The sequence below is a fragment of the Sinohyriopsis cumingii genome, chromosome 2 (assembly GCF_028554795.1).
Source record: "Sinohyriopsis cumingii isolate HCF-2022 chromosome 2, ASM2855479v2, whole genome shotgun sequence".
Taxonomy (NCBI): domain Eukaryota; kingdom Metazoa; phylum Mollusca; class Bivalvia; order Unionida; family Unionidae; genus Sinohyriopsis; species Sinohyriopsis cumingii.
The window spans coordinates 159,317,124-159,343,706 of NC_142962.1; the positions used below are offsets into that span (position 1 = coordinate 159,317,124).

Here is a 26,583-nt window from a genome sequence, read left to right on the forward strand (position 1 = left end):
TAACATTAACGCTGAATGCTTTTATGAGCACTTCATGCGCGTTTACACTCTTTTTGATCGTTTCAACATCAATTTTGATTGTTTCTATTTCCTGTGTATGCGCGTTTATATTATTTTTGTTCGCTGCAACATTAGTTTTGATTGTTCCTATTTCCTGTATATGAACGTATAACCCCGCTTTGATTGTTTCTATTTCCTGTCCATACGCAGTGATATCATTTATAGTTATTGTAATTTCATCCGGTCTGGTATTTTTTTTACCAAAGAATTTATCAATGGTGTTATCAGCCCTGTTAAAATTTTTTCGTAACGTGTAAAATTGGCCCGACAGCGTTGTAAACTCCGAAATAGTATTTTTTATCCCCACAAGATTCGGTTCGGTTACCGTCGGGGTTCCAAAAAAACTAGCAGTAGTGAGTTGTATATCGGTGACAGACTTTTGTATCCCCTCGAACTGATTTGCTTGCGCGTTAAATTTATCATACAAATTTTTTAACGAATCCGACACGGATATATAATTGTCGCCAAGTGTACTTATTTTTCCATTTATCGACAAGATGGATTCACCTGATTTAAGTCGTCCGTCATCGGTATACAACGCGATGGTGTTCTCGGCGGCATCACGCTGTCGTATTAAAACGTCATTCAGCGACACATTACTGGATATCAGTTTACCCTGGCGGTCTTGAAATACAACTATTTCGCCCGGGTCAACACTGGTTAAATTTAACGTATCAGCGATTTCATCCTCAATTAGTTTTTTTATGTCATCGGTGGCGAGCGTTTCCGTGGATTCTTTCAGCGCCGAAACCGGTCGTCCCCAGATATCAATCATTATTATTGTAAAAAAAAACAGTGTTTTTAATTAACCCGCCGGGCCTCTACGACCCCACTAGTGTATTCGTTTACAACCACATGAGGTGGTTTCCGCGATGATGAAATCGCCTCGAGTACGTTCAATACCTCACGGCCGCATATCGGTGGGTCACTTAATTGCTGTGTTGGCAGCGTGGAATAAAAAACCGGGGCTGAACACGCCCGGATATACCGCATGAACTCGTTCGGCGGGGCTAACCCGTATGAATCAAAATAGACGATCGCACGCGGATCAGTTGCGTATGCAACCCAATGAGTTCCCGCTCCGGAGGATTTATCGAGGTTAATTATACCGGTTTCAATATTCCTTGGTTTTGTCGGTAATTGATCCCTCATAAAAACACCTCTGAAGTTTTTTTATCGCTAACGCGTTTGCGGCATCTATTAAATCAAAATTAGACATAGGAGTTAATAAACGGTTCCCGGTAGTCTTAGACCCTTCCCCGAGTACCATGAATACGGGGTTCCCGGTAGTCTTAGACCCTTTCCTGCTACGGGTCGTTTTTTTTTATAGCCTTTCCCGGTTGCCTTCTTCAATGCCATTCCCGCCGCGGTACCAACGGCTCCTAACGCCGCCGCCTTCGCCACTGCTGGGGCCGCCGCGGCAATCAACGCTGGAATCGCAGCTAACAGCGGAAATATCCCACCGGTCTTTTCCATGTTTTTAATCGCTGCGGCCGAAAAATCTATTTGAACACCCTTTTTATTCTTCATCGCATCATTGAAATGTTTTATTTGACGCACCGTCAACGATATCTTATGATTACCACCTGCCATCTGTGACGGCTTCAGCGTTATTGTGGTTCCACATTGTTTAGCCGACTTTGATCGTAATTTCTTGACTTGACCATCGGTCAACTCTACACCGACAACATTATACGACATTTTTATTGTAAACGCGTTTATGTTTTCAATTACATGTTTTCCACTGGTGCATCAACGATTCTCATTCGTCCACCAACGCCTTCTAGCAGCATTGATTTATCGCTGAGAATGACAGCAACCGCTCTATAATTAACACCACCCGGGGCTATACGAGCTCGGAAGTGTATATCAACGACGGACTGTCTCGTTAAATCAAGATGTTCCAGCGAAAAGTAATAAATCGGATACAGGTTTTTAAAATCAAGTTGTGATATTTGCAAACCGGTGTCGACGTTTTGATCACGACCCATATATGACAGCAATCGATGGTACACACGTGCGACATGGTTGTCGCCGTAATTAAGCTGTATATCCTCGGATGGTTCCTGTTGTCCGTTTATTCTCAGCGAAACCTCCCTGACTCCTAATTGATCAAATATCATATGACTGTGTTCTTGATTATTCAATCGATCCCTATTCTGTAACGCAACAAATATATGACGCGGGGCTGAAACGCCTTGTTTTGATGCCAGGTGCCATGTAAATGTATCGGCGACATTATCCTCTTTAGCATCAGTTGTTACCGCTAGCCAACTCAACAACGATTTCCCCCCCTGTTCCATAAATGATAACAATCGTGCTTCCGTGGTAACTGATGGAGTTAACACCGGCATCCACAATGCTATTTTAGTTAAAATGACTTTACCGGCAGCGACACCAGCAGCATGCCATATTGCATTGTTATCATCGCCCCTTCGCGATAGCGCAATTGTATGCTTAGCCCCATAGATAACTTTTCTAACATTTCTGCAAAATCCGAATATGTGATGGAGTGGAATCGCGCATGAAAACTGTCGTCGGCGTTGTCCTTGTAATGTTGCTACTCGTGTTGCAAACCCTAGATTGAAATTATCGTTAGTACCTTTTATAATAGTAAATTCAGCGCCTGGTCTTGCCCTGCGGTCTGGGTTGGCTGCTTCAGCTTGATTAGGAACTGAAGTATCTCTTTCCGCCAGCACATTAATGTACTGAATATGATCAGCGTTATCAGTGGTATCCTTCGCGAACATCATAGATGGGCCCGCCGATCTTGTATAATCATCTGAGTATCTCGCTAGCCCGATTATCGTTGTTGCAACATCAACATCGTTTTCTATTGATTCAATTTCTCGTCCGTCAATAAGATATCTGGCGCTCTCAAATAACGCCATGATACCGTTGTTGACAAAACCAACTCGAACACGACCGTCATTTGCGTATGGTGTATTATCTGCAGCATTTGTTACAAGTTCTCCCTCAATTTCGATAAACGCTTCACACGGCAAAAAATATTTACTGGTATCTTGGACTTGAAGTTCAATTCGCGATCGTAGGTTGGCTTGTGGTGGTTGATAGGAATAAAATTGATAATCACGGACAGAATCATCCCTGCGCACTGGGGCGTCCATATCAAACGCGGGATCAGCGGTTTGCGCAAACATTTTATTATTTATCATGTTGATGTTTAATTCATCAACGTCGTTTTTGTCGTAGGCCACTTCCCGCTATCGCGTTCATGAGCGCGTTGGTTGTTGCATCGGTGGATTGCTTTGCCAGAGCCGCCAACGACTCTAGTTTTTCTTCCACGGTGTTATTTATTACTTTACTGACATTTGCAGGCATCACTGTCGTTGATGGCATCACCGGTGGTTTCTGTTTTCTTTTTCTCACCAACGACATTAGTTTATCTCGTGCTGCAGAAAACGCCCTTCCGGCGACATCTCCAATAGCGCTGATTCCCTTATCACGAATAACATCAATAGCCTTCATTCCTAATTGTTTAGCTAACGGCGCTACTTTTGGAGCCATTCTTGTAAATAACCCCGCAATGGTGCTACCGAGACCGTCTCCGTACCACGCGCGGTATACGGGCAATCGTGAGTTTACCACGTAGACGCTGACTGGTTTATCATGGTTGTAGTGTATAATCATCTTTATTATAGAAAACACCAGTGTTTTCCAATTAGTGGTTGATCACCCCCCTTCCCACCACCGAGTCATAAATTTTGTCAAAAACATCGATTTTCTCTAAATGATTTCCTGGGGTTTTCATCGGCGGTAAAAATCCACGGTTTTTGTCAATTTTTGTCAATTTTTGTCAATTTTTGGTCGTTTTTGGTTGGTTTTTGCCGGTTTTTGGTAAAAAACATCGATTTTCTCTAAATGATTTCCTGGGGTTTTCACCCGTAAAAACCGACCAAAAACGACAAAAAACCGACCAAAAACGACCAAAAAACGACCAAAAACGACCAAAAAACGACCAAAAACGACCAAAAACTGACAAAAAACTGACAAAAAACGACAATTTTATAATTTTTTTATTCATCCACTAACTCGTCTATGAGCGTTCGATATACATTAATGTCCATGATACCACCGGCAAATAACCGCCTGCAAATATCAGCGGCCTCATTGATTATTTCCGGAGAGTTATTTCCGGCTCGTTTTCCTCCGATTAGTATTTCTAGCCGTGATATATCACTGAGAACACTACCAGGACAAGTAACGTCTTTACCAACAGAGTATCCTTTTCCGTGTTTTGGTCTTTCACTTTTTACTTTATTGTGGAATATTATATAATTATTATCACGCGGTGGTAATTCATTTTTATATTTACTTGCCAAATACACTGTTCTTGTCCAGTCCTTTAACGACCTTATATTTTTCTCGTAGCCGCTATTGATATGCTCATCTCGTGTGTCCTTAGCAAAATTTGTAACAGTAAAATTAACTAATTCTTCGTAGCCGAGATTTCTAATTGTGTCTATTGTGCTCTTTTTAAGCACATTACGGGGTATATTCCCCTCTTTCTCTATTTCTTCCGGTATTTCTTCTTCTGGTTCTCTTGCGGTGGCGCCTAGTTCTTCTTCATCGGCTATTGTAACATAAGGTTCTTGTGGGTCCGTTATAGCGAGTGGTGGTGGCCTCCGTGTTGTAGCAACCGCTATTTTCGCAGGGAGTGTTTCCAGAGACTCTTTTGTTTGCTCGGTCTGAGCCGCTATCTTTTCAAGCGCACCGAGGACGGGCACAGTTGCCGCCGTAACATCTTTGGTCGCTTTAGTTACCGGAGCAAAGAGCTGTTCGCTTCCAACAGCAAAATCAGTTTGTAGTTGTTGCCGCGTTTGAAGTTGTTTTCGGACCCTGTCTCGTAACGGTATGAACTTTTTAAGCGCTCCTAGCCGCTCTCTGGCTAGCCGAGTAGTAAGTGATTCGCCTACCATTATTGCAATTGCTCCGTAGTTTCTAATTTCCCGCCGAGTGTGGCGGGGGGGGGGGATATGTCCCAGGGGCTCCAGGGAGTTTTCGTCTATAATCCTTCTAATGTTTTTAATTTTATTAGAGATTTCTCGACGTCGTTCAAAAGCCTGTCCGAGTTTTTTTCGTACTGTCTCAACGGCAGTAAATAGTCCAATAAATGCATTTACGTCATTGCCATACAAGTTTTCATTGATCGTATATTGTAATCGCTTTATAAAAGAATACTCGCGTGGCAAGGTATATCGACCTTTCTTTGATTGCTCGTTAATAATTTCATAATCGGACAATATTTTTTGGTTATCAAGCTTATCAGATAATTCAATTCGTTGATTTTTTAATTTTGAAATCTCGGTTAATATATTATTGATGTCTTCGATATTCATATTCTTATAAAACATCTTATTTCTAATATCAAAAAAAAAATTATCTTACAAAATGAACCTCGCGTATCAATCCCGAGGTGTGTTAACATTCGATGAAACATAAAACAGAATATTACAGTTGTTTGTAAAGACAATTTATTCCATCAGTTTTCTTCCGGAAGAAACAATTTATTAATTGTAAAAGACTGTAGCGTTCACACTGTCGGTAACTTTGTCACTCGGTGATATACCATCACGAGTTATTCCCCTTTGATGTTACATATGAAAATCGAATTCTGCGCCCGGTCTTTTTTGAGATCGCTGAATTTTGTATTCCTTCTGCAACAAATTGTACTGCGGGCACACAAATATCAAAATATCTACTGGCTTCATTCATCGACTGAAAAGTTTTTTCTTCGTGCGTTATTGTATCAAATGACTTTACGGGTTTTGCTTTTTTTGAGTATTTACCGGTTCCGCCTTTTTTGGTATTCTGACTTTGCGAGATAGCTTGCAAGTTTATAAGAGAATTATCAGTCTTATTATTATTAATATGATCAATCACAACCCCATTCTCGATTAATCCGTTAAATACTTCAAATACAATCCTGTGAACATAATAGCTTTTTCCTCCCGCAGTAAACATCAAATACCCGCGATTATTTACGGTACCAACCGGCTTCTTCAGTCTACAATTTCTAACAACGCCGTCGCGAGATGCCTCGTAATTAACGAGCACGGGATGCGGCTGAAATTCTTGGTTCATTTGTATAATAATACTACTTGTCTAATTCATTATTTGGTTTAATTATAAACCTTGCAATGTAGTCCTGAGGAGTTTTGATGACTGAGTCAGCGGTGGGGTCAATGACGGCGTTTTTTATTCGCTTGTCATAATAGCGTTTTAACTCTCTGTATCGCTTTCCGCCACAATTGATACATAATTGTGATTTTCCTCTTACACCAACGTGGCAAACCAAGCACGGTAGGGGGCCAAGAGAACCATTACGAACGCTTTGTAAATGATACCCGCAGAATTCACCTCTACATGATTTATTGCACGGGGTTGTCGACCCAATCATCAACCATTTGCATTTATTCATTATACTATATTCTTTTATTTAAATACTTGTTTTAATTATATGGAGGAGTTCGAGAGATTAGCAGCAATTAAGCCCTGGAAAAATATTAAGTTCAATCTCGATAGAGCCCTCAAGGACGCACCAAAAGCGTCAATAAACGACAGAACCCTGTTAAATAAAATACGCGATTGTATCAATGAATTCAAACGTGATGGTGCATCTCATAGTTGGTCAACATTTCGAATTGATGGTGTTGTTGATGCTACCATGAACGACAAACGCGCGGCAACGATAATATCACAACTTGGCTCCAGCAAGTATTTCTTCAGAGTAAAATTTATTGTCCGGGTGGAATCGGGTAATTGGATCATACGTGATAAATTTGAACCGGTTCTCAGCGACAAGAAAACAGTCATTGTTAGCCGCGACTCCAAGCCGGGGCTGTTAACCGGAGTTGACAGACCATACTATGAACGAGCGTATCCTGAAACAGCAGTTGTCTATGGAATATACCCGTTAAATAAGAAACCTGATATCGGAAAACTAGCGCCGATGAAACAGTCAACGGGGATAAATTGTGTAGCAGAACGAGTAATAGAGCATTTTACAAATGCGTGTCGAGGAAATAAACTGACCGATTTACGACGTAGCAAAATAAACCAATGGGAGGAGACAGTGCGCGAGCGAGGAGCAACCATCAGCGACATAGCGAAATTAGAAACGTCGCTGAGATTTCCAATAACCGTTACAACGATAACCGGTGAAGTATTATATGAATCAAAGTATAAATCAAATGGAGCCCCAATCAAAATTATTGATCATAACGAACACGCGTGGACGCCCGCGGTCACAATATTTCCACGGGATAGAACAGTAAAGTATATCCCGGGGGAATTCCTGGGAGAGGATGGTTTTCTCGCGGAGAGGAAACTATTTGATGCTATTGCCTGCTTGTGTAAAAACGACCCTGTATCAGTGTGGTTACTTCGCAGCGCTGAAAACGACATGGATACCTTTGATCAGTTTGTAAGACCAAACGGTGAATTATATCGCACTGAAGCGTTTCACAACAAGATGAAAAAAACCGCCATGGAATTTGAAGAGCATGATGAACAACTGCTAACAAATTGTTTTACGATTCCATCGGTTGCGGCTCATGTTGCAGCAAGGAAAAATGCGTGGAGACCAACGCGCAAGGAATTTCTACCGGATGTACAATCCAGTTGTTTGGAATATTATCACGGTGGACTATGGAACACTGAATACAACCGCGATGCTATGATCTCGGTTGATATGGTTGCCTGTTATCCAGCGAGTTTTCTCGGGTATGGATCCGCCGCTGTGTACTTCAAACGATTTGGACACCCCAGACATGAAATGACTCGTGTTGCTATTAATGGACCACTGCCTGATTTTGATTTAACCGGATTCGCTCGCATAGTATCATTTGAATTCGCGGCAGGACTTCATCGCTGTTGTTATATTTGGATCGGTAGACACATGGCTGAAAAGAAGTGGCTGCCAATAGCGCTGCTACGGTATATGATTGATTGTAGCATGCTTGTATCGTTGATTGTCAGTGACGCGATTATATCATACCGGGCGCAGACTGAAGTCTGGTTACCAGAACCAGAGCGTCAAGATAGCATAATTGACGAATCCAGAAAACACATTGATGCCGACGAGGAATATATCATCGAATGGTCCAAAAAGATATTCAACCAACGGAACTGCGAGGCAAAAGATCTCGGTAGAAGAATAATCGGTAAGTTCACACAAGGTGGAAAAAACTGCGACTACAAACGATATTGCTCACGGCTGATTATAGATGACGCAGAATATGATTTCGTAATCAAGGACGCAGTGGCAAAAAATAGATACGTGAACTGCAAAACAGCTCTGCTGTCCAATGGAACAAAGTTGGATACAGTTGTTTCCTACAGCGATGGAGACAGCCCCGCGTATCCACATTTGAGGGCATCTATGCTGGGTTACGCCGCTATCAATTTATTCTCGATGATAAATAGATTTCCCGACACTGCGGTTAGAGTAGCCGTTGATTCATTTTATATAGACGTAAAGTACAAGGGAAACTTAGCCGAGTTTACTAGTCCGGACGAGAGTTGGGGTATATGGAGAATTAAAAATGAAATACGACGCGATTATTCCCCGTCAGCAGATGTCACCGTTGAAAATAATTACTTACGCGGTGATAATCTATCAGAATGGTCTAATGCACCACCGTGTTCTGATCCAATTTGTAGATATAAAACAGTTTATTTAAGCGGCTGTGGCGGGTCAGGAAAGACGACTCGGGCAATTGAATTATTTCGAACGCGGGCAAGTATAATCGTGATTACACCGACCCATAGACTAGCGCGAGAGATAAAACAACGAAATGTTGACGCCGTTACTTATCACAGCTTTTTTCGATACAGCGGCGGTGAGTGGACTCCTGATCGAATGGGTGAAAAATTTATTCCTGAGGTTATCATCTGGGATGAGATATGTACTGTCTCGTTAGATACTTTACAAATGTTTCTTGAGTGGTTGCTGCGCGCGAATACAGCGGTAATCATGTGTGGCGACCATGGCCAACCACCACCATTTGTCGGCGAGGGTCCACATGATTGGTTAAAGAATTTTGTGGACTATTATGAAGAAACCGATACTGATTACCGATCACTTGATGAACAACTGCGTGAGGTTAAAAAATTAATCAGATTACAGCCGGATAGAGTTCAATGTGAAATAATCCGCGAGGTGATTCCGGAAACGCCGTTAAATGAATTCTGGGAAACATGGAGACCAAACGATTTGATTGTAGCGAGTAGAAAGATAGTCAGAGACACACTTCAGCGGAAGTTGTTTACGTTGCATAAGGAAAAGTTTCCAACGCGTCCAGTGCCGTTATGTTATAGACCCGCGGACACACGGCGGCAGAACATTGAAGTTGAAATCCCGGGCCCGACAGCGTCAGGGACAAAAAAACAAATTCTCGTGCTGAATGATATTGTGCTCGTTGATATCAGCGTCGTCGAAGACGCGCTACGTGCTGATAAATCCCCGTGGACGCTAGGATACGCAACGACAATACATTCCTCGCAGGGATTAACTATCACGGATACAGTTGTTTGGATAGTTGATAATCGCATCGAATGGTCAAATCTAGTCTATCTTGCAGTGTCCCGAGTACGGAGAATGAATCAGCTTCGAAGAATTGTTATTGACGAAGCCAGTGACAACGATGACATTATTGATGCTAGCGTCATTGATAGAAAACTCTCGGGTTACCGCCAACAGGATAAAAAAAAACAGCGGCGTTTTGATATTGATGCCGAATTAATAATTGCGTTACGACAACAACAGAATAATCACTGCGCGAGTTGCAAATGTGTAATGCGCTGGCGTTATTCGGATAAAGACGCTCGCCAATTTACCGTGGATAGGATCGATAACAGTCTCGGTCATGTCAAAAACAATGTGAGGTTAACTTGTCTTGAGTGCAATAGACGCAACGGCGCTAGTTAAGGCCACGTGGGGGTAATTGAGTATCGTCAGGTATCACTTGTAGTTGCTCGCGAGTAAATCCGCGCTGAGGAGCAGTTGAATCCAGTCTATAGATCGGTGGTCTACCAGTTGATCGTGTTATCGTTGATATGTTATGTGTGGTAACACTCCAAATAGGATCAGTAGCTCTTTTTTTACCGCCTTCAAGCTCTCCTGGTTCATACAGATATCTAACAGTGACATCGCCGAGAATCGGCTTGGAAACGCTATCTATTTTTGATCTTCCGGGTATATACTTTTTTTTAATCGCGTCGCTGGGCTTCATGTTGATTGCTCGGGTAATCTCGTTATTTAACGCTGCAATTACGCCTGGCAACCTTTTGACCCATTCACGAGATCGTTTTTCTTGGATGAATTCCTTCGCGTATTGATACCCAAATAACCGTTCAGCAAGAGTCCGATTGAATCGTTCAACAATTGCCTGATCACGATGTAGCGCAGTATGACCTCGTCGTATCGCGACGCTATGATGTTTCAGCGTTGATAAAACAGCGCCGCGAAATTCATTGCCAGGATCAACTTGTAATAGATTTGGCCAGCGCAGAGGACCCCTTCGGTAAATCCGCTCAAACGCATTGGCTACTTCAGTTGCTGACTTTGTTTTTAACGGCTCCGCTTGTTTGTATCGACTCGCAACATCAACTACAGTTAGCGCGTATTTGTAACCGTTGTCATGCGGCAGAAATAGTATATCAGCCTGATGAACTTCATTAGGTACGCTGACATCAAAGCGCGAAAAGTTGATTTGTTTAGGCGGTGGTAGATAGATTTGCCATATAGCCTGTTTGGATAACCAATTAGCCGCAACGGCCTTTGTTACCTTTGCAGCGCTTGCGAGTTTACCAATTGCGGCCTTTACTTTCCAGTATCCTCTCGGAGAATAATAGATGGATTCCATGTTGTTATTATAAACGCTAGCGTTTTCAATTACCAGCGCGAGAAGCTCCGCTTCCAATCATTAATTTACCTTTCATAGCCGATTTTACCAACCATGAAGCCAATTTTTCTTTGAGGGATTTATCAGGAATAGCATTTAACGCGTGAATTAATTTTACATCCGCGATATGACGCTGTTGCAGATCGCTACTTTTGTAGTAAGCAACATCATGAGCATGACACGCCTTATCGATAGCGTTTATTGGATACTGACCGGGTTTGGGCTGATTTTGATCATCGAGTCTGATATCTAATCGTGTTCTGGGGCCACAGTAGCTATATCCTGGGAGGTGCTTTTCTCCTGGATACTTTGCCCACGGGGTTCCGGGGAGTTTTGATAACTTGGCTGCAATATCACCTCCTCGCTTTTTTTTAAAGCATCCCGGGGTCTAGCAGAAATAAATCTAAATTTCTTTGTACCGCATTGTACACACTTACCAGTAAGCGCCGATCTGTTATTTCTCGTTGTAACGGTTGTCATATCATTTGTGCCAGTACGCACTCTACACTTCACACAATATAGATCCATAATTTATGTATAGAGATATGGATATAATTGATTTTTCGGCGACTAAAACGAGAGAACCAGTTAAGCATGTTGCAGCGTTACCAAACTCGATCCGGATGATTATCATCGGACCATCTGGATCCGGCAAGACGCAATTGTTACTTAATTTAATAATGAGATGGATGAAGTGGGATAAGTTGTATTTAATCGCTCCTAGCGTGGATGATCAACGATGCTACGAGGTGTTGAAAGATTTTAACGAGAATGCATCAGCGATCGCTGAAAAAAATGTTATTGAGTTTATTACAGATATCAATGATGCACCAGGTATTGATGATATTGATGGCGACGTTAACAATCTAGTCGTGTACGATGATGTTATGTTAGACAATCAAAAAAACCCAGCTAGGATATTTTCCAGAGGCAGGCATAAAAACACCGACGTGATATATGTCACTGAACGATACACTCAGATTCCAAAAGTAATCAGAGACAACTGTAATATTCTTGCTGTATTCAACGGCGTTGATACACACACGCTACGAAATATTTGGCAGACATGGTGCGGCGGTGACATGGACTTTAATGGTTTTCGAAACTTTTTTAGTCATGCTCAGTCGACCCCACATGGATTTGTAACGATAAATTTACATGATCCTCGGACACGATATCGTATCGGACTTGACCAAATATTCGGTTAGTTGTAACTAATTTTCATTGTAAATAGCCCCTTAGCAGCAGGGGGGGAAATGACATCGACGCGGTCGTCGCTGTGTTTACCGGACGCTGACGACGCTGGGATCGGCGCGCAGAAAAGTGTATTAAACCAAATGACGTCACCGTCGTGTAGGATAGACCGTCGTCGTTTTTTTTTTACCGGGCGCTGACTACACCGGATCCGCTGAGTGCAGAAAGTAATAAAGCAAAATAACGATTGGACAAAATGTCGGATTCGCCCCCCCCCCCCCCCTGCTGCTCCTGTCGTGAGAGGTACACTTCTATTTTTATAACATATATGGTACATATATCAACATATGTAGCACAAGGGATACCCATCCGACGTTTTGACTGTTTTCTGTATTTAATATTGACATTTCTCAAGGACAGAAGTGTCCACCTTCTTGTTTCTTCCATCATTCACGCTTTACACAAACACCCCCACACACAGATATATATATATATATATATATATATATATATATATATATATATATATATATATATATATATATATATATATAAAGTATACGTAATATTTATAATTAAGTAATAGTTGTAAGTTTAGCATACATATATAAGTATATGTAACACGAGTTTCAAGTTGTAATAAATGCATCCAATGCTCACTACCTTATAGATTTCAGTTTTCTTCATTTACATACAAATCCTCTTTCGTTTTTGCGTGAAGTCATGCATGGTTCCCTGCCATCTTAAGCAACACAGTTTACTTTCTAGTGCGTTGTGTTCAGTTTGAATGTCCATTTGAAATGAGTCAGGAACAATGATCATGTCCATTGGAACTTTCCCAACTGTTACTCACTGGGAACAATTTCCTTCGCAATGAAAGCAGGATTATGATCTTTCAAGTGACACTGTTTCTTCACAGTGTTTTTGCGTACAAGCATGACATGAATGCAGTCGTTGTTTCCGTACAAGAGAGTGCACGTGTACATTGCAGTCATAAATACGATATGCTGACCAATGACAATATATCTGCTCCGGGAAGTCATTCACGTTGGGAGTACGAGCTTTGCATATACGGAACCGTGGTACTTTACTATCACAGATTCATTCATAATTAGAGCTTTACCGGTATAAGATTGGAGCCAAACAAGTATTAAATGCATTTGGATTTCCTTGGCCTGTGCTTTAGTTTGTAATGCTTCTTTCGTGGGACTTGATGAATCACCTTCTTAGATCGTGTAGTTGGTAGAACAAGACAGCACAGACTTGGTTTCTCCATATCACACTTCTTCGACGTGCTAAATGTTTAGCCCACAAGGACTCACGGAAAGCCTAACAATATTGCGGAAATCTGGTGACTTTTTGCCAAACATTTTGATAGCACATTCAATAAATAACAGCTGCACGTTGACGAATAAAGAACTTTATTATACATAAGTATGTCTGCATATTTACTTTCTACAATTCTTGATTTGTAAATTAGTCATGATATCTTCCTTGGGGCTATTTTAAAACAAAATACAAATTTGTAATTCCGATTATTGTTTTGGCAAAGGATCCATGTCTATTGTTTCTGCATTAGTCACTCAGTGAGACTTGCCTTCTGTAGGTTGAGCATCTTATTCAAGTTACCTCTAAAACAATGCACCAAACAAGGCTTAAATTTCAAGTAAAAAATTACAGAACAAAGGGGTCCCTCTCATTGCAGTTCAAACTTCAATAATTAAAAACAAGGACTGAACTGTTGCATACATTTACTTTACCAAACGTGTCAACAGTAACATTCTTTTGAATAACTCATCCCTGTCAATCGCAATTAAAAATGACATCACCGATGTCTGCTTCTATCCTATACTAAATAATTCGATTATAAATGCAGCTAGTACTATATACGACAGCAGTATATTGGACTTGTATATTTATCTACATTCTCTTAATTGAGCAAACAACGACTGCAAGCAGTACAACAGCATATGAAACAAGCGTGCTAAGATAGCCACCAACGCGTGTGTAACAGCAAAACCGGGCCGCTCACCGTACTGAGAGGTACATGCAACGTGCGTGTAACAGCAAAACCAGGCTGCTCATCGTACTGAACTGTTGACCCAAAGTGTGTGTGCCAGCAAAACCTGGCCGCTCGCCGTACTGAGTAATGCAATGCATATCCAACATGTAAGCTCAAATTATCTGCACGACAATGATAGAGAATAGCACTTGCATATTTTTAATCTTTAATAACTTTCAGTTAGGCAATAGGAAACAATTAAATTGTATCTTACCTTGTTCGTGAATCGTTTCTCTCGCATTCAGAAAAGAAACAACTTTCGCTGAACGACGAATCTCTTTCCTAAGCAAACGATATACAGACAATATTATTGAAGTAGTTTTATCCTAATTTTTCTTTCTTTCTTTGATAAATGGAAGGAAACAATACAATATTTTCTACATTTTGTAATAAAGTCAACTATCTTAAAATTCATCGATTTAGATAACACTGGGAAGTGGAATTTACTTCGATAACGTCCTTACTTTTAAATTATAATAATGGGATTTTTGCTTCATAAGAAATCCACAAAATAAGTTGCTGTTGGTGGTGGTGGTGTTGCACGTTTGACCTATTACGCTCAGCAAGCTGATTTATTGCTAAGTAATAAATAATAGGTCCTCAGTGAAATGAATTAATTCTTTTGAAACGTAAAAATTATCTGAATTAAGTTATTTAGATGTGTCCTCTTAAACTATTGTTTGAGATGCAATACAGAAGAAAGGTGAATTAAGTGATGTTGCTTGATCGCAAAAGAGTGTTAATGGAAATGTTATATTCTAACATTCACACGTGTAAAATGTATAAGTGAAAAGTGAATCCTAACCTATTAACACTAATTGCCATGTCTATAATTAGAAATTCAATATATATAAAAAATCGGAAACATGCTAAAGTAATTTAGTTTGTTAAGATGAAAAAATAAAATGGAATAATTTACTTCGAATTCTCAAATGAATTATTTTTGAAAATTATACATTTTCACATTAAAATGTTGTTTGTGAAATAGGTGCAGCAATTTGAACTCCATCAAAAAAACTTCCATAAAACTCTGAAATTCCTGACACATATTGCACAATGATAAAGAATAGACACGTATTTTAAAATCTCCAACGATACCATCTTTGCTCTTCTTGAAGAACACTTATAATTTGCACAAAACCAAATGTTTGTCAGCGTTTGATCAAGTGGATGTAAATGGCTGGTTTATACTCAAGGCGCCAAATGAATCTTACATGCATCTTTTTGGAACATATAACAATTAAACTTTAAGGCGTTATTATATATACAGACATAACATTAGCTGTTGTTGTACATGCTTTATTTCACCAGGGAGAGTTAAAATCGTTCAGCACTTCAAGAAATGTGCAATAAATTTTGTTTTAGCAAGAAAGTTTCTTGTCATTTGACTAATCATACCACACCAGGATGAATGTCATATAATATCAGTTTTTCTTATTTACATTTTTTTCCACATGGAGATTTTCTTACCTTGTTGACTCGAACCATTACATGGAGTTTCCCATTCCCTATGAGCCGTCGTAATTTGTCCCCGTCCCATTCAAATCCCGGCGGTGAGATAGGTAAATCTAGTTTCCCTCTTGCAGACTTTAGAAAGACCAAATCATCCTCATTGATGTGATGATACCCGTGCATCACTACCAACATGACTACCAATTTTCCTCTTATATCCTCTTCATCGTCATCTAAGAAGACGTGTATATCCGTCTCTAGTATCACACTAGTCCTCCAAGAACGATTAACACGGAGAGGGAGGCGATTTTTAGAATAGTAGCAGACCGTGTATGTTCTTGAATGCTGTCTTGACCTGTAGTGTCTTGAACTTCTCGAATAAGTCAAACTGGTGGACGGATATGGCTCAAACCTGTGACTGTTTCTCCGATTTTCGTTTGAAGTATCAGCTGTTGACGTAGATGATTGGATGACTGCCGCGGAAACTTCAGATGAAAGGGCAAGAATCGGACTGGATAAGACTGGAGTGGTAATATGAGTAAAAAGACCTGGGGTTGTAATCGGATTTGAAACAACTGGAGAAATAATCGGATTGGAAAAACCTGAGGTGGGAACTGGATTGGAAAGGACTGAAGCACATTTTGGACAGGCTTTGTCGATGAAGTCCTGCATATTCATCCCAAAAAGGTCTGAAATGTATAGATACATAACACGTATGCTTAAATTTCCTTCAGAGTTATGGAGTAAAAAGGTTGAATTTAGAAACATTTTCAGTTAGATACGTAAATTCCATTGTCTCAAAATCAGCAGCGATGTTCCTGTCATGAATCTTCAAACATGGTTTTCCCTGATTTTGAGAAAAACGCTTTCTCGTCATTTTTGCGTTATGTTTAGTGTAATATTTACAATGCTATTAATAACATCTGTAACGATATCGTTGTCCACTTCGGTCACTCTAGGAATGAAATGGTTTGAAACGTTAATATTTGCACAATAAACTGAAATTGGGACCCAAATATTGTCATTTATTTTATTGAAAAAAATACAGATAAAGAATTGTTCCTCTGTCTATTCCCAAATGCACATGCTTATAACCTACAAGAAAACCATTTGATTGTAACTTTATCCAGTTGTTGTTTTTAAGCAACTTGTACTTAAAATACAATATTATATGTTATTATCTAATTGTATTATGTAACCAAAACATTTTCTGTTAAACTTTCATCGTCAATATCAACTTGCTGTTAAACTTTCATCGTCAAATACTAATTTCGTCAAATACTAATTTTCCGTTAAACATCCAACATCAATACCAACTTATTGCAAAATACACAGCTTCAATGCAATCTATATATTAAACATCAAACATCAATACCAATATAACAACTTGCTGTTAAACATCCATTGTCAATAACAGCATGCTGTTAAACTTTCACCATGAACACTAAATTTGGTGTTGAATATCCATCGTCAATACCAATTTACCAATATATTTGCTGTGCTAAAGAAATGGATTCATGCAATAGGCAATTGCATCTATTGTCTTAGTGAAAGAAATTATACTCAGTTCTTTGCGCATATTCATCTCTCTCTCTGTCTCTCTCTCTCTCTCTCTCTGACCGCTTCTGTGGCCTAGTGGTTAGAGCGTTCGCCTCGGAAGCGGAAGGTCGTGGGTTCGAACACCGGCCGGGTCATGCCAAGTACTTACAAATTTGGTACTAAGAACTGCTTTGCTACGCGCTCAGCATTAAGAGGTTAATGTTCGAACTGGTCGGCCTGGTTTCAGGATAATGTGACTGGGTGGGACATCGTGCTACATCGTGCTACATGTCTGTGGCATGATGCCCCAGTGTTAGACATCACTATAAACCGCCACACTGTAGACATCGTAGCGATATGACTGAAAAATTGTTAAAGCTACGTTAAAAATCCTAATCAAACACACACACACACACATACACACAAACAAACACATACACAGTCTCTCTCTCTCTCTGACTTTAATTCTACTTGAATACTTGAAATCAATCAAAAATTGATTTTTTCTCTCTCCAAAAATGCGTATTTTACCATGCAAAATCAGTCCAACCAGCAAATTAAAAAGACGGAACGGAATATCTCGGTCTGCGAATCTAGAACATTAATCAATATATATATATATATATATATATATATATATATATATATATATATATATATATATATATATATATATATATATATATATATATATATAATTGTAAAAACAAAATACTACCTCTCCTGACACTGAATTCTTTATCGGGATTCTCACTTTTCCATTGCTCAAGGGTTCTCTGGACTACATCAACAGTCTCTGTGACGTAGCGAAGGCATTCACTCTGCAAAATTAGAATTTTAATGTTGGTTCAGTTTGTAACAAAAATATCCGTATGAATGTAAATGTATACTGTAAACGCACTTTAATTTCCATGTCATTTATTGTCATGGAGTTCGCGAATGGCAAGTGTCTTAGAATTTAAATAGCAAATAATAACCTTTACAAATTACAAGTACAAAAGAAAGTAAATCAACAAAACAGCCGTACATCGGTAAATCAACAAATTTAAATAGTCTCGAATGAAAGTAGGCTAAAAGTACCTGTAAGTAGAAACCTTTTCAGAAAGATACACTCAGTGTGGATAATAGAAGTACGTTGTATAATGGTTTACCGCCGTATCTTGGTGGGTTTTTTTTTTTTTTTTATGTGCTACGCACTACGATACCCTTTCACTGTACCGGTACTTGGGTAGTTTCAGTCAGTATGGAACGTACATATTTTCCCGAGTAATTTTCTTACAAATTTATTGATATTAACAGCATGTTTCCATTTTCCAAGACAAAATAATTCAACATTTTTTTCAAAACAGTTGTTTTTGTCACAAATTTATTTTGAATATTAAAAGTATAATTATATCTATAATCCGTTAAACATATGTTTGTCCCATGTCAGGTATGCCAGCGTAGTGACCAAATGGGCTGTTGTGAGACATATTCGAGCGAGATCAAACCTTTGGAGAAAAAAGTTGGATTTAAATAATTTAATGTGTTTATTATTTGCAGGATATATTAATGTGTTAAATTCGTGTATTCCCTTGTAAGATCGAGAATCATCCTAAGATATTTAGGAGAGATGTTTCTTTGGGGGTGGGTGTTGAGTTTTATGCATTTCTCAAGCTCATTAAATATTTTTTCGATTGTTTTGTGTGTTTTAGGACTAATGGCCCTCTAAGATAAATATCTTGTCCTGGTATTGGCATCACACCAAAAGTTTCCCTGTCTATAAACTCTGAATTTTTGGTTCCCCATATAATTGCGGTATACCATGGTACGTATCGTGGTATATTCAGAGATATCACAGTATACTGCGTTATAAAAATGTTGTCGCACCCAGCTCTAGAATAATATACTCAAATTATAACTTTTACAAATTAATTGTTTCACATCTTGGACTTTTCGAGGTTTTTGTTAACGTTCATTAAAACCATTCCTATATTGTATAGAACTATATAATAAAGCCATTTTATTTCTGAATAGGTTCTGCATATTCGTTTTAAATTATTTAATTCAACATGATAAAAGGACTAAACTTTTCAGCGCACATCTGTGCTTAGGTATTAAAAATGGCATGGACGTTTGGGAGAGATGCAAATACTTGCATCTTTTATCTTGCACTTAAGGATATTCAAAAAAAATTGTAATAATCATTTTACAACAATCCGCTAATCAGGGTTTCGCATGTTTAAACGGTATAATGTAGACTACTAACCTCTCTGTTGACAGCACTGTAAATAGTGTTTTCAATGTTTTGAATGAACTGTAATAACATCGAGTATCCAATGTAGCGGTTGTTTCTGCTCTCTTCCGACAAAACGATTTCCGTTCTGTTTTGAGAAAATATTATCATAACAGCAGAGGCACATTTTATGGCAAGCGTAGCGTACTCAAATGTCTTCCCGTCCAGCGTCATGCAGTGCAAAACTATTATGAAAACAATAAGTTATGTTGTCGTATAGTTATGTTATGTTGTGGTAAAGTCTTGTGCTTTTTATTTACTCTTGTGAGTGTGCCCATCAAATTTTGTTTCTGATAGGATTAGCTCTACTATATTTCGTTCAATATTTTTATAATCCTAGTCTACTTTCAACAGACTCTCGCGTGACTATGCCGTCTTTTCTGTGTCACAGCTGAACGATTGAAAAGGCTTTCGTACCGAAAGCGAAACTTTCTTCTACCTGCACTTGTTGTTTCGAAAGTACAAACACAGATGAAAGCACTGAGTTTGATTACACTCGACCATAGTGACCTGGCCGTCTGACATTTGAGTGAAAGATACATTAGGACCGAGACCACTGGAGCAGCGGGAACTGCAATGTCTGGATCAGTCTATATCGTTGATATCAAGCTTCAACTGAATTCAACTAGGCAATAATTAATATTATGATGAATGTATTTAATGAACCACTGAGCTTAGATGAAATTTGAATTTAGCCATGTTTTGAGCGTTTAAATCGCTTGTACAGACCTTGAGCATTCTCTTGATTTCGTTCAACTATATTTTCGAGTTAAAGCTAAGACATTATATCAAATGGCCAGGACACTCTGGTCGAGTTTAGGCGTGCAATAAATACGTATATTTACATCTATTTCTACACAGTACATTAAATTTACAATGATAAAACTGGTTTTCGCATCCGTACACAAGCGTTGCCAGTCGTAAAACTACGATACACTATGACGAGTGGTATATAGTGGTAAAAAGCATTTAGTAAAGACATTTACCAGTCTCTCTCTCTCTCTCTCTCTCTCTCTCTCACCCACCACCCATATATATATATATATATATATATATATATATATATATATATATATATATATATATATATATATATATATACATATATATATATATATATATATATATATATATATATATATATATATATATGATATCACTTTCCTTTTCAGGGATTTGCATATGCTCGAGAAGGTATTGGGGTTGGTGCAAACACGCAATGACCCGCAATCCTGGGTCTTGATCTCAGTAGTAAACGAATAAAAATTCTCGAACCTGTATGATAATATTCTTTCTCAGTATTTATTTTCACTCTATATTACCACACATTCTCATATAGGATCCAGGAAGAGCACTTAGGCACTTTCGGTTCGGTCTGGTGTTTATTTGTAACCCCCCACCCCCACCTCTCTCTCTCTCTCTCTCTCTCTCTCTCTCTCTCTCTCTCTTCGTTGTTATAGTCATCATTCACAAATATGACTTACAATCAAAAGGAAACTTAATAATTAATTTTAATTCATTCCATCTGCAAGGTTATAGGTAAATATAGCCTCAACATTATTTACATGTCTTTTAAAATTTCAAACTCGAAAACTATGCAAATATATCATTTGTATGAAACGATTATCAGTGATTAAGATTCTAATGGAAGGAGTATATATAATTTCCTAACTTTCTACTGTTTAGAACTCGACCATACAGAAACCTGACATGTACTCTGGTGGAAAATGGCGAACAGCAGAGCGTGCGACATTTCAAAACAATACAAAACAAAATTTCTATCATCTGTACTGGAAAAAGAAAACTTATATATCTACCATCGTATCTCAAGGCGTATCTGTTATTTAAAGCATATAATATTATATCCAATATAAGGCCTTTCTTGGTTTCTATAGTATTTGCAAACCTACCCGTTTGTTTGTGCCCCCCCCCCCCATTTTAGAAATGAAAAGCTGCAAGGATGTAAAAATAGACAAAACTTAGTCATTTCATTCATTGATTTATAATTTCTAACCTGGCTGTCGCTATGTAGTCCCAAACACTATTGAATTATTGGCGTTTTAAAGCAAACTGAAGATCTCGAGGTAAATAAGCAGACAGATTGCTTGCTGTCCTTTTCTTGTTCCTAAAATAGTCCCTTTCAGTACAACAAACTGTGTCGTCTGCGTCCAATATTTGCAATGTCTAGTTTTAATATTCCTAAAACAAATTGAACAAATAAAATGGAGAAACTCTTGTATAGATGTGTTCAAAGAGACACAATTCCAACATTTGCGGAATTATTGAGATTGTCAGAGATGGTTATCTACATCATATCTGTTGCATGAAAAGATAGACTCGCCCATGAAAATATGGTGGATTGTGTTACAAAAGAAACTCCCGCTTGATTAGAAACGCCAAGAATCTGCCAGTGTTTGGGACCACCTGGTGAAAATATGTTGGAACTTATGAATCAGTGAATGAAATTACTAAGTTTTCTGCCATTTTTATGTCTTTGGAGCCTTTTGTTTTGAAAATCAATAAGGGTGCAAGTAAACGAGATGGTGTGTGAATAGTGTAGATGACATAAAAAATGTTTCGGAGGATATTTTCTTACATTCTGCAGAGATTTTCGTTCCTCTCTTCCTGTGGTAGATTTTCAATCCTTGACCACATATTTGTATCGTTCTGACTGTTGTCATGACCGTTTTCTTGTCGTGTGTGATCTGCGGCGCTTATCTCCTCGTCATTCGTTTGAGGTAAAAGAAATTCGTCAACACTGAAGACATCAGAAACTTCGGGAACGGATAATTCTTGCTGAAGGCTGTATGGTTCAAGGAGGAAATCTGCAGTGGTATCATTTTATAGATTATTATCGTATTCATTCGGATTTCCGGGAAATAAACCTATTGTAACTGGAGTACTTGAAATAGAAATTTGTGCTGTGATTGAAAACAAAGAACGAAAAGAAAACTACAGACAATAGAAACATTCATCTTTAGGGCCTGAATTTTCATCAAATTTTAAAACAAAACGAAACTATTATGAGTTATTGAAACTTTCCAATATTTATCAAAATATATAATTGTGATCTTTCGGATAAAAGATAAATGCGTGGATTGCAATGTTTTCAAAGTCACTATCCCCCTTATAACTGTTTTCAAAGTTAGCAAAATAAAATAGTTCTGACAAATTCAAATTCATCATTAATAGTAAGGTCAAAATTTAGGGATATCACTTGCGAATTAGAAAGATACATGTGATTTTCTTGCATGGAGACCCGTGCAAAACTTGTATTGCTAAATTTTTGTTGAAAATAATAATTGATTCAAAGTGTTTGAATGTTCTGTATAAATGCGTAACGTGCACCAATAAGGCTAAGAGCTGAAAGTATCCCAGCTGTAAACACATGAAATTGTATGTTAGTATAAATTCAAGCATTTTTCTTTATCGACAAATCGTATCAGATGTAAAAATAAAATTACATATTCTGGTAGTTAATACACTGCTGAAATTAATTGTCTTCACGAAGACCCCTTTTGCAATATTTTTTCTCTGTTGCATTCTGACGACCCCTATCTGGTCCAGATATTCCTTCGGCAGATATGAATTTCTATCCTAATGCATACAGTAACACACACATAATGCTCACTTAAATGCAGCTATATCAATAGCAATATGTGGCCGTCCACTTACGTATATGGATATAATCAAGACTCGTGCTTTTTTGTTTCTAACTATGGTTGTTTTGTTAGCTGATCATATACTTTATCGAGGGAAATAGAAGAAAAACATCCCCTTTTCCTGTATATGGTGGCGCTCTACAGTTTTGTATTAAGCATATGGATAGAGTTTTAAATAGAAAGGATTTACCAAGCTTTCCTGACTGATTATATTGGATATTTAAAAAGACCTTGTAAACCTTAGGTATTATTAAAATATTATTTCATTCCCTTTTATTTTGGTGTATGATTGATCTATGTAATATGCGCTATAATGTATACAGTTTTGTCTTACTTCTCATGTGCACCTGTCAAAATACTGCTAGCTCCGCTTGGTCATTTTCACTTCCTGGACTTCAGAGGTAAATTGTAAAAAAAATAGATGCAGTAACCTTTTTCCCATTTTATATATTCTGTAACTCATTTATTGCATTTTCAGAAAATGGTATTGTCTAACCTGGCAAAATTTGTTTTCCCTATTTTAATAGCTGCTAAAGATTGTGTATTTTGGACTAATTTAAGTTGATTTTTCGAGCACAAAGGAGATTTCATTTTCGTTAACTGCATGCTTAGATTATGTACAATTTCCACAAGTACAATATCTAAAGAAAGTTAGCTACAATATATGAAAATAACATAGTGGTATACCAGCATTGCCTCTACTGTGCATGGTAACATAGTGGTATGCCAGCATTGCCTCTACTGTGCATGGTAACATAGTGGTATGCCAGCATTGCCTCTACTGTGCATGGTAACATAGTGGTATGCCAGCATTGCCTCTACTGTGCATGGTAACATAGTGGCATGCCAGCATTGCCTCTACTGTGCATGTTGCGACTGCAAACTATTTTACCTTACTTCTGTCACTCTCTCAGAAGTTCATAATAGATTAAATCACCCCCTATGGTGCCAGCTGCTCATAAAGACTAGTTTTCCATGGTGCTCTGGGTGGTCCATTTTCGCGATTGTGACAATGAACATTACAAAATAAAATTAAACCTCATATTGTCAGATTGGACTTTTTTGTACATCTGGAAGCTACTAAAAACACGTCAAATGTTTTCCGCAAGGAAACTTGTTCTGCCTTTTCTGTACAGATTATACAATTATGCATGGATATTACTGCATTTTTATCTCGCATTTACTGAAACAAGAGACTGCCACACTTGAACAATGGCTATCCTTTAGTTAGGTGGCTTAGGTACTTACTTTATTAAGACTTTATGGTCTTAAACTAAGTAAAAGAAAAGAGCGAAAGCCAACAAGTGTTGTAAAATTCAACAAATCATTTATTTTCCTGGAAAACAAAGCGAAAAGTTAAAAAGATTTGCAGTATTTTGAAATAAATACCAAATAGGGTTATGGAGTTATCACAAGTCCAAATGTTCAGTTCCTACTGAATTCTAGTGGTATTCCAAATAAGTTCCAATACTAAATGTGTTGATGTGCCTGTATTCTCGAACATGCTAATGTGTCAGTGGCTGTAGTGTGGCAATGTGCTAACAGTCTTTGTGGTGTATCACAATAATATAATCCAAAAATGTTTTTGTCTGAATTCCTTATAAACTCCAAATTAATATTCCAGTCCAAGAATGTTATAGATGAGTATATTGTATTTCCAGTGAATAATAATTTGAATAAATAAATCCACTCAAATGAAATACTGAACACAAAATAAAACTGATTCTGCATAAGATGTTAAATGTAAGAATCAGTAATTTCTCAAGTAAACAAGATTATATTAAAAAAGACACAAATGTATAACCAGGCTGACGGTCCCAAGTTCATTTCTAAAATAATTATAATTTGTCAAAAATATAAAATATGTTACTAAAATTGTAATAAAGAACGTCGTAAACATCAGGTACAACAGGCTCTTCATGGGGGAAGTCCAATGTCCTAGACCCAGCGTCAAATAAATATGTTTACCTTTATTTATAATCCTAATATCGGACCCGCACTCATAAAAAAATAGTAACTACGTATTATTTGTTTACAAAATAAATGTTATTGGTCATGTACGCAATGAACTTGATTTTGGACAAGGTCAAGTCCAAAGTACAATTATACAGAAAACAGTATCATGGATAAAATAACAAACAATACAAATTAAATATAAATAATAATTTATTTATTTATTTCTCGCACATATTGTATGAAATTACAATTTCAAGCTATGATGTTGTTGTTATAGAGTTTAACGCCATTTTTTAGCACAAGATAGGCTATACATGGCGGCCAGCATAAATAGTAGAGGAAGAACCCGGGAAAACCACGGAAAGAACCACCGACCCACGATAAGCTACTGGCAAGCTTTCTCACGTACCCACATTGGCCGAGCTCGAGACTCGAACTCACGCAGAGGTGAGATGGCAGTGAACCGTAACGATGAGCGCTTTAGACCACTCGGGACCCCATGAACCTATGATAGATTGAGCATTTCATTGCGAAGCAGCTCTATCTTTGGCATCTGGAGGGGAAGAGGCTGTGGTGGTCGGGTCGCGATTTATATTGAATATCCTCTCCCCATTGTCCCCAGTATACATCTAAAGCCTTGAAAATATACTGTACTGTCTCTAATACATCAAACGCGGGAAATTTTGCGAAGATACTGCATGCATTATAAGCAGTATTTAGCTTTTAACGAATTACCTGAGTCATATTTTGCAGAGAGCATGCCGATCATTTTCAAGACAACAGTGTCTTGTAGGGTTTGTGATTTATGGATTCTAATGATCATTTATATTAAAAGCTTCACGAACATATATCCCTCTCTCACCCCCACCTCCAAAACCCCAGCAACAACAACAAAAAAAAAAACAAAACAACAACAGCAACGTAATCTAACAGACTATGTGTATAACGTTGCACTGTTTGCACAATTTAATGGCTTAGTTTAATATACTGCCTATGAACGTTGCCAAAAACGGTAACCGCGTAAACGAACACGCACGTCACTCACAATGATGCAGGAACTTCCTGTCCCAATTAAATGATACATCTCCACATATCTGATTAAGAAGACAATTTATAAATATTTTAATGTTAATTAATGTCTTACAGTATGAATAATTTTCATGTCGAATCTCGCATAGCTAGGAAAAAATGAAGCTGGAGAGAATTGGCTGTACCGAACATTGCACATCAGAATGACTTACTGATATTGATGATAAACAATGAAAACTGCATTACATACATCTGAAAAATATTTTCGTTACCAGAACGTTTGATGGGTAACATTCTATTTTTAAGAAAGATTACAAGTTTTTCAGCCTTTGCAGTTTCTTGTTGCCATTAGAGAGCCGGCAAAAACAGTTATGGTCACGTCCAGTCGGTACTCTCGGTTGCATAATCGCTATTCGTGTTATGCTA

At 38.2% G+C, this 26,583-nt stretch overlaps 1 protein-coding gene across 4 annotated transcripts in view; it reads right to left on the bottom strand.

Moving 5' to 3' along the window:
• The window catches only part of LOC149806200 (uncharacterized), a 119,286-nt gene that overhangs the window by 16,953 nt on the left and 75,750 nt on the right, over positions 1–26,583 (bottom strand). For all 4 annotated transcript variants that reach the window (XR_016419868.1, XM_089951126.1, XM_089951125.1 and 1 more), the window contains exons 3-7: positions 22,107–22,335; positions 19,484–19,598; positions 17,954–18,056; positions 15,715–16,385; positions 14,459–14,526 (exon numbers count right to left, since the gene is read on the bottom strand). Coding sequence is in view for 3 of the 4 variants with exons in the window: in XM_089951126.1 (XP_089807252.1) it covers positions 14,459–14,526; positions 15,715–16,385; positions 17,954–18,056; positions 19,484–19,598; positions 22,107–22,335 (1,186 nt within the window). In the remaining variant the exon portion in view is untranslated. The remainder of the gene's footprint in view (positions 1–14,458; positions 14,527–15,714; positions 16,386–17,953; positions 18,057–19,483; positions 19,599–22,106; positions 22,336–26,583) is intronic.